Below are 9931 nucleotides of genomic sequence, written 5' to 3'. Positions count from 1 at the left end.
TTTATGCATTGACAAATGACAGACCAATGCATGTTTACTATGACAATAATATGTAAAAATACATTAATAAAAAATAAGTAAATTTATATTTAAGTGGGCTTTTGATAAAGCATATATATATATATATGCTTTATTGGAATCCATGTTTATATCTATTATAGCTGAAAATCTATTTGGTAAGAAGATAAATTTATTAATGCAAAACTAACCCGATTTTATAATTTATATGAACCGTTGTACACTCAACATATTTGCATGGTTTCCAAAAGCTGCTTAAGTTTTAATGCACAGGTGCAACTTGTGATATGGGTGTAAAAAGGAAATCTGGATTCCTCTAAAAATAGGGTTCCACTATGATGAAAAGACATGATAGTAGGAAAACTTACAAAATTAACCAATCAACCCGCATCATACAAGTAGTAAACCAGTATGGCGAATCTAAATTCAGTAGGAATTGTGATTGGTCAAAGCCTTTTATTTTGAGCATCATATATTTTCTCCACAAATACAATATTAGTGCATTTAATTGGACGGTACATGACAGAGAACATTTTTCTGGAACATCCAAAGCTGCCAACTGACAAGTTATGTGGACCCAAAACCCCTATGCTGAAACCGTCGGATCGGGATTTTAGTGCCCCAGAAACAGAATCCGACTCCAACCAATCCAACACCTTCAGCCGTTTAAGTGCTGACTTCAAAGGAATGCTCCAATTTCCATTTACTGCTCGTTGTCTTCATTAGATTCCCGTTGTTTCGTCCCGCCACCTGAGGTCCGGATGTAGTGGGCACGTAAGGTAATTACAATGAGTGAATACCTAATTAATAGCTGTGTGATATCTGTCCCAACTTATATGTTTTCATCTAAATATTTTTGTTTCGTTAGTCAGGAATTATCTACTATTTTATTATTTTTTTTTTATTCTTCATTATCTTCTCTCTCCAAAGGCGAACCTGAAGCGGTTATCTTGAGCTTCTCCATGTGATCTCTCTTCTCTCATCCTCTCCTCTCTTTTCCCTCATTCTTTTCTTCCCTTATCTTTTCTATTTTTTATCCTTCCTTTTCCTACTCCTCCCACGAACCACAGTCGTAGTTCTCTATGTTCATTGTTCCCCATAAGAAGAACAGATGACTTATTACGATGCAATCCTTATCAAAATTTTCATTCGATTTTAACAGAAACCCAACCTCTTCCAGTCCCGTTTACTTCCCTAGTTTTTTTTCTTATCACCCCACTGTCGTTGTTCTATCATTCTAATCATCAATCTAGCTCCCACTCTGTGAACTCTGTTATTTGAACTGGTGCTATCCCGACTGTAATCCAAAAAAATCATCGTCATTCGAGTGCTAACAATCCCAAATCGGATCGAATTAAAAGTCTCTTGCAGCATTGTTGCTCAGGCCAAAATTTTGATTCAGGAATGTCTCCTCTTCTACGATTTTCTCTTTTTTGTTTTTTACTTATTAATTCTAATGAAATAAAAATGTTTAGATGAAAAACAAATTAGCTGGGACAGGTGTTATATAGCTATTAGGTGCTCACTCATTGTGCTTACCTAACATGCCTACTACATCCGGACACCACCAACAAAATTAGGGGTGTAAATGGATCGAATTCGAATCCGATTAAATATTCGAATATTTGATTCAATTCGAATTTGATTAATTAATTATTTTAGATAATTAATAAATATATAAAATAAATATTTTATTGATATAAAGTATATAAATATATAAATAATTTATATAATTTAATTATTATATATAAATTATATATAAAAATTAAATAATTGATTGAATTTGAATATTTATTGAATCTAATCAAATATCAGATTTCGAATACCGCTGACACCCCCCTAAACAGAGTAATAGATCCTAACAGCCTCTGCTCCTCAGAAAATCTTACGGCTTCGCTCCATTGTATCGGCAATCTGGCTGGTGTTCGTTCATCGAACACTCAGCCTCAGATGCTTCGCAACTTCGCATCATCCGTATTTGTCACACCGAAAGGCAGAATGGCTCAGAGAAAGCACTCCCTCTCAAAAGCACGAGTCGCACCGCATTGATTCCCTCGTATTCCAATCTGACGGTCTACAAAACTCGTACTTACCTGATTACGTGCCTTCGAAGTCCTGTGTTGAAAAAAAATAAGGGAAAATTTTCAATGAATATCCTGTAATTTGGTTCGAGCGACAATTTGGTCTCGAACTTTATTGTCGCATTTCGAAAGTTTGGAAAAGTGTAAAACGGGCCATGCCATGTCGGCTCGTGGGTTTGTGTGGGCCATCCCGAGCTGTGTCATTCTTTTTTGGGATAATTCGGGGGTGAGTCCAGCATGGCCCATGGTCCAAGCCCGTGTGGGTCTATGCTGTGCGATGGGTCAGACTAGACCATGGGTCAAGCTTTGGATCAGGTCAAGTCAAAGTTTTTATTTAAAAATTAAAAGAAAAATTTTAATTTAATTTTATATGAATTTTGTTGTATACAATAGTTTATATATACAATAATCAAATAAATTAATATAATAAAATTAAAAACAATTGTTTATTTTATTAATATAATATACATAAATAATATATATAGGTTGTGCTAGACTATACCACGAGCCATAGGTGGGGCCGTGTTAACATACGGGTCATGGGCAGCACGATCCACTCGATCATGCTGTCTGTCTGGCTTATGGACCTAAAACCCTAAACCTAACACAGTCTATATGATCATATTGAACCTGGCACAGCCCATAGACCGTCATGTTGTATCGGATCACAAGCAGCATCATGGCCGATTTAGATTGTTAAGTTTTAAAGTTTTTGGACCAAACTGTCACTCGAGTTAAAAGTACAAAAACTAATCGAAAATTTATGCAACTCCAACAACCCAATCCCAACACCCACCGAAAGGCTAGCTTGCCATGCACGTCAGCTTTAATCATGCCGGGTGGAACATACTCGCGCGTGCGAAACTAAAAATCCCACTATCTCCACCGATCCTTCACGCTCGGATTAGAATCTTTAATTTTCCGCTGTTTATCACCGTGCAAAGAGAATATTCCAATCCAAGCGACAAAATCTGGAGTTGTAGATTGTCTGTGGATCCTAAAATTATGATGTCACATCTGAATACTAAGATTAGAATAATAAGAGAGGGGACGAGCCAGCCACTGACACGTGCCAGTGGTGGGCCCTTGGATGTGTATAGAGAAGGCATCTACTCCAACGCCACATAAAACCGGAAAACCGGATATATAAATTCTTTATTTAAAACCAACAGGCATTCTTCGCCACCATATTCTCCTTCACACTTCGCTTTTTCCTCTTTTCTCTGTTCCTCTTCTCTCTCCTCATTCTGTCTGTTTCCTCTGCTACCGATAACGAGATGAAGGAAGACGAGTGGGTTAAAGCGGCCATGCTGGACGACTGTTTGATCGTCGAGTTGTTGATGGAGCTGAACCAGTCGAAAGCCCACGTGTCCCCGGCGGTGAGGAAGCTGGCGGCGCTGGCTCCCCTCGAGTGGGGCGTAAGACAGCCACGGACGAAGCAGGTACTGAGATGCAATGTTATGCAGGCGAAGAAGGAAGGCGAGTCGTCGGCACGGGCGAGTCCCACCACCCCACTCTCGTGGAGCGGTGGCACGTATATTAGTGGCGGTGGAGCCAGTGACGGCTGCGACGAGTCCAGCAAACCGGTCAAGCGGTCGAGCGGTGGGAGATCTAAGGTTAGTTTCTGCGTTCTCGTGTCCCTCGTTTCTCTCTCCCGTCGTTGTCGGTTTTCCGGTACCGGATCTTTCTCGGTCCGAGTTTCTAGGGGTTTAGATGGTGTACTTCGTTGCTTCGTTGGTAGTTAGTACGTGGGAGTCCTCTGTCCGCCGACCTCGTCGGATTGATTTCTCTTCAAAGTTTTCTCTTTCATTTTTTTTTTCGTGTGACAATAAAATCCCTGTTGAGTGGACGTATTTACATCAAATCGTTGGGCTCTTAGGCTGATTTACTTGATTATTATTACATCCCTTCTTTCGCATTCCTTTTTCCTTCGTCTTCTTTTCGGTAGGAGAAGATAGCTTTTTGCTTTGTGCAAAAGAAACGAGTAGGATGAACTGGCGAAGTGATGTATCATGTGTCGATCCCCGGGTAATTTGGTCATTTTCGGGAACGGATCGGCCATTATCTCCGGCCGTGGCATGGTCCATTTTCAGAAAAACGGCCACGGTTTCAAACATCCCCTTAGTAATTGAGCGGACTAGACTACCCTCGTGAAGACAGTGAATTCCAGCACCGAGTAGCCAGTTCAGGGCAAATTGTCCATTTTACCCTCCTGAATTCTGCGGATGCCTCACCGTCAGCCAGGCAGAGAACAAGGCTTTGGTCATCAGTCATCACCGAGAACTCGGAAAGTATCTAGGCAGGTCATCGTCGCGCGGTCATTCACTCTCTTCTTCCTCTCTCTTTTTGTCTAGGGTTCTGAATAACTTGTTTACCTTTTCTTAAATGACGAAAACGCCCATGGCCAGAGTCAAAACCCTCTTTATCCTCGACAAGTCATAAATAGGGGCCTCTCCGTCAGGGGTGTGCCTATTATTTTATTATTATTTCGTGTGTGGCGTGATGTCTTGTGGTGGTGGTCCCCACCAAGCAGGTTGGCAGACCGAGAGAGAGAGAGAGAGAGAGAGAGAGAGAGTTGAGGTGTTGACGTTAGGTATGCGTTTGGTTTGGTGTAGTGTTGTTAGTGGTGAGCTGCTGTTGAAGGTGTTGTTATGGGAATTATTATTACGTGTGAGCGCCGGTGTTGAGCTTTTATCGATCTATCATTTCTGCTATCCTCTCGTTGATGCCTCTTTTCTTATATTTATAAAAGATAAAAGAAATGATTTCGTTGCTTGTTGACGAAGATTAGTTAACGAAATTGAAATCCCATCTCCTGCCATCCGTGGGAAGTCAAGCCCCCCGGATCTCGAGGCGACTCCGGTTCGGGAGCGCGAGCGGTTCGCTCTCGCATGTTCCACGCACCTCACCTCACCTCACCTGGTTGCTGATGGGAAGACAGGTGGCGCCCGGCGGACTTCTGTTCTCTGTAGTGGTCTAGGGTTGGGATTCGCCAATCATCATCCGGTGGGCCCTACCTTGTTTTAGGCTGAAGTCAAGTCCCATTTTCGGTGATCTCATGGTTCACGGAGTATGGGAGATTTTCGCCGATTCGCGTGTGGGGTAGGTCCCACACTCCCACTGGATGTGAGCCGGTGTTGTTGGTTGCTGTGGCTCCCTGGCTCCCTTCAATTTGGTCCTTCCTCTCTCTCTTTCAAAGGGAGGGGACTAGGGGAGACGACCGGTCCCCGGTCACTACGGGGCGTGAGGCCTTGGGAATTACTACTCCCTTTTCTTCGCCTAGGATTATATCCGTCGTCAAATGATCTAATCCGTCCGATCCCTTACTTGTTCTTTCCAGATTTTTCTGTTCCGAGACACCAAACCGCTCGTCATCACATCACTCATCAGCTATTCTATTAGTAGTGGGACCCACTCTTTAAACCGTTGTTCGGTTCGGCGGTTATTCACTCAGACCCGACCTTTCGTGCGTCTGCTGATGCCTGATGACAAAATCGACTTCTTTTTTTTTTTATCTCTTTTAATTGCATCCCCATTTTGAATTTGTTTGTTCATATGGTTTTATAATGGCGTTTTTCAGGTTACCCACACAAGCGAAGTCGCAACAGTCAGGAGATCAAGGAAGAAGAAGGTAATTTATGCTGAAATTTATGAATGTGATGGGTTTGGCTACGAGGGAGGAAGGTTGGTTGAAAGTTGAACTAACAGATTATTTATTGATCATTCACAGACTTTTGCTGAACTTAAAGATGAGGAGAGTTTATTGTTGAAGGAAAGAACCCATTTGAAAAAGGTGAATTCTTGTGTTGCTTTCCTGCTTTCGTTTTCCTTCTGATGAATTTGGTGATTTGGGGATGCTCAGTTTTGTATATGGCCTCTTACCCATTTTTGTCGAACAGGAGTTGGCGGCACTAAGGATCACCTTGGAGGAACAGAGGACAAGAAATGAGAGCTTGAAGAGAATGAAGGTGAACGGCTCTCTCCCTTTCTTTTGTTTCACTCTTTTTGGTCTTGTTGCCATATCTAAACCTGTTTCTGTTGGTGTGTTATGTCATGTGATGTCACTATAGATTAAAGAAATTATGAATGCCTAAACATGCATACGATACCCCTGTTAAAATGTTATTCAATTCTTCTGAAAAATATTTCTTTCTGAATCTAAGCTATTAAATATTCATCTTTAAATTTTGAATTCTGTTTATTTTATATATTTCACACGTACAGACTTACTACATGAAGATGTTGTGGAAAACCTGTCATAAAAATGTAGAGACTATATTTGATCAGTGAAATTTTTATCAGTTGTGATATTTTTGTTAGATAATTTAGAGCAGCATTGTATTACAGCAGACCGTTTCATTGAGATTCACAAATGATAATTCCTTGGGTAAAAAATTCAACTGAATTGATCGACCAATTCATGGCAAGACAGTCAAAGACCTGTTAAGTTCACACAGGAGACGAGATCAGATTTACACAGTTAATTGGTGGTTTTCAAATTTTAACCTAAAATATCTCCTTTATCAGACCCGAAAGTTGTTGCTTGAATGACTACATTTAAACATTATGGTTCAAGGGAAAAGGATAAAAGTCCCAAAGCACCTGCTGACTTCTATACAATGTGATTGGACATTTTTGTTTTTTTTTTTTTCTTGTTTTGCTGGTGAAATACATAAAAGTTCAGAAATGGAACAAATTTCTAACGTTTCATTTCATTTTATAACCTTGCAGCTTGATTTGCAAATCCAATCAGCAAACAAACCAAGCACGCCTAAGAAAGAAACCTGCGAGGAACCCCAGCAGGCTGAAGCAATTTCTGTTGATCACACTCCCAAAGTCTCTCCTACCACTGTCCCAGATACCGAGCTTCAAGCTGCAGTATTACCGTCTCCACCTTCTGATTCTCATGAAGTAGAAAATAAGGATGCTGTCGGCAGGGAGAGTCTCTTTGTTCTGCCTGATCTAAATCTGCCTCTTGATGATGATCCTGGCTCTGAGGCTTTATATGGAATGAGTTGAGAAAGATCAATCAGATATTAATTAATCATCTCTTTCATGAACCAACCGGGTCCAACATCGACAAGTCACAAGTGCTTTCTCGCTCAATAAAAGTTGATCTGATCCAGCTTCCGGCATGGCTAACCATGTCAGTTGGGCGAGCTGCCATAACTGTACATAGGAAGAAACCATCTTCCATAGCAGGCGACATTAGAAATAATGCCACCCACCAGCATTGCCAATTCTTGCAAGGAAAGAAGCTGTTGGGGGAGATTCGTGAAGAAGGTATTGATAGTATGGACTGTAGAGATCCTAACCATTAGAAATTGATAGATTTTTTTTTTTGTAGATTTATGCTGTTGTCGGAAATTCTTTGGTGCCGACCATTTCTTTTTTTTCTTTCCTAATACTTTTTCCTGGAAACAGTTACATACAAGAAATTGTAAATTATGGGGGGCTCATGTAATGGGCAGTACCTCTTTTGGAGCTATTTGAATCTAATTGGCCAATTTCTTTCATTTCTGGTCTTCTGTTTGTTTCTCTATTTCATTCTCGACAAGCTTTGATCTGGCTTTCAAGATCCCAAGTAGGACTGTCCTCAATTTGTTCTCTACTTTTGGGGACAAAGAATACAAGTTGGATTAGTTTTTCTCTAGATTCTGTACCTCATTAATTTATTTGTTTCTCAGTACAATTATTCTGGTTAATTAAACCATGAATCCATCTGTTGCATATTCAAAAGAAACGGTATTTTAATTAAGGGGTTCTTTCTTTCTCAATCCTCACTGTTGCTTGCATGTTTCAACCATTGATTATTGTTGCAGTTGAAGATTGAGCATGGGAATTGAAAACATTGTCTTATATCTCATGGCTCCAACCAGACTTGACCATGCAAAAGCCTCTTAACCCAACTTGATCTGTTCTTGAAAAACCTTGTCTACTAAGCCAGGTTGTCTTCAGGTTGAGGTTGCCAAATTATCCATCAAAGCTGACAAATCAGGCCATGTTCAGAGAGGTCATAAACTAATCTCAACCAGGCTAACTTGCCTCATTAGTTGAAATCCGAATTTGCTCCTCTACTCTGCAACTCTGGTGCTTCATTTTTGGATTGCTAGCCTGGCCAGAGCATGGCACACCTCATCACAACCTGAAATGGACCCATTCAGGACCAAGAGCGATGCTTGCAAATTCTGGTTCATTGTCATGTGGGAGCTGCCTTGATTTGGCCTTCAATTCATGGTTGATAACAGAACCGTGTACTCTTTGTTCCGCCATGAAACCAGACAAAACCAGCCCAAATGATTGAAGCGCGTCCCCCAATTATTCATTGATCAATGGGCCCAAGAGCAAGCCACGTGATGCCAATTCACATATGTTATGGTCGCTACTGGCTACAGACTACAGTCTCTCTGAGCAAGGAAGTTGGACGAGAGCTTCCTTCCATTTTTCCTGTTGGGCTATACTACAAACCATGCGAGATGCGACGCGTGGGATATTATATACAAGGCTACGTGTCTCGATCTTGCTTCGAGAGGCCAAACGCACCGAAACCCACGTTGGGCAGAAGAAAACTGATTTCACTGCATTAATTAATGTAGTACGGTGGATAAGAAGGAATTCCAAATCCAATATAAGATGACAACTTGTGCTCCGCCTGCATCCTAAGCGTCGTTTTACGTCTCCGACTCTCCCAACTCAGCCAACGAGAGTCATGTTTCTGTGTTTGCCGATCACTGGGGTCGAGCTACCTGCGCTATTCCAGGCTTGCAGCTCTGTTTTCAGACTAAAAGTTGAGAAAAGGAGAAGAAAAGTGAAAAAGTGAAAACCCATCAGTTCTCTCGATCCCTCGAAGGAAGGCCGTGAGCTGAATCAACCGCCGGAGCTGCTTTGATTGTTCCGTGTTTGGGGCGGTGAAGGAAAAACAGAAGTTCTTTTTTTTTTTTTTTTTTGTTTTCCTTTGTGTGGCGGGGCGGAGAGTCGAATCTGAACCTCTGGACTGTAGAGATAAGGAAGAGTGTAAAGCAGATAAGGCCGATGAGCTTTTTTTTGTCGGGTGGGAGTGGGACCCTACATTGCTTCACTCTAAAAACTATGGTCCGGATCCCAATTCCCACCCCAGAAGAAAGAGACGGTGGGAGGACCCAAATCACCCAATGGGGTTGTTAGAGGCAAGGGATTAAGCTACCGAATACTGAAATCTAGCAAAGCAAAGGTTTTGACTTTCAGAAGTGGTTGTCTGTTTGCACAGAGATTGCATGGCCTCCTAATTAATGCAAAAACCAAACGTTGAATCTGATTTGAATCATTGAATGCAATTCGCTAACTATTCGTCTATTTGTAGCTGTGGATAGCGTTTGTATTTGTGGACCAGAGGCCAGAGCAAAGTAGAAGCGGCTGAGGACTGAAAGAGGGTTTTGATGGCATGGAGGCTCAAGTGGATACAATTCATGGTGCAATTAAGAAGTATTATTTGAACGGTTGGAGTAAAGTAGTAGGTAGTAGGGCATCTGGTCTTTTGAACGCAAAAGGTGGGGAAGATATTTCAAAAATTCACGTGAAGGGGAGCGTGGGTGGGAGTGGGCTAGAAAAGGATTCCATTTAGATGAGATTGCGCCATGACCGTCGCAAATCGATCTCCGTGTCGGACAATTACAGGTTGGCCCACAGACTGCCGACACGGCGACACGACACTTCCCTTTATTTCGCTTTTGTGATCTTATGGAAACCTTTTTTTATTTTCCTCGTATTCGGACCTTTTATTTGGGCTCCATTTTAAGGGTGATGATGGAGGCCGGCGCCGATCCGGGCTTTACACCTACAACAGGGGCTATAGG

The 9931-nt window shown here is 41.6% G+C and overlaps 1 protein-coding gene across 2 annotated transcripts; it reads left to right on the top strand.

Annotated features, from left to right (window-relative positions):
• Positions 1–3263: 3263 nt before the first annotated feature.
• LOC104588523 (uncharacterized) lies at positions 3264–7615 on the top strand. Of its 2 annotated transcripts, none has more exons than XM_010246486.3 (5): positions 3264–3715; positions 5680–5730; positions 5830–5892; positions 5999–6067; positions 6831–7615. In XM_010246486.3, the coding sequence occupies exons 1-5, from the start codon at positions 3377–3379 to the stop codon at positions 7116–7118; spliced, it is 810 nt and encodes a 269-aa protein (XP_010244788.1). In that variant the 5' UTR covers positions 3264–3376; the 3' UTR covers positions 7119–7615. The 2 variants fall into 2 exon arrangements, with proteins under 2 accessions (XP_010244788.1, XP_019051710.1); XM_019196165.2 differs by lacking the exon at positions 3264–3715 and adding an exon at positions 5065–5201.
• Positions 7616–9931: the final 2316 nt, after the last annotated feature.

This window comes from Nelumbo nucifera, chromosome 8, assembly GCF_055504915.1.
Source record: "Nelumbo nucifera cultivar China Antique chromosome 8, China Antique-T2T, whole genome shotgun sequence".
In the NCBI taxonomy this organism is placed as follows: Eukaryota; Viridiplantae; Streptophyta; class Magnoliopsida; order Proteales; family Nelumbonaceae; genus Nelumbo; species Nelumbo nucifera.
This window is presented reverse-complemented; position numbering and strand designations above follow the sequence as displayed.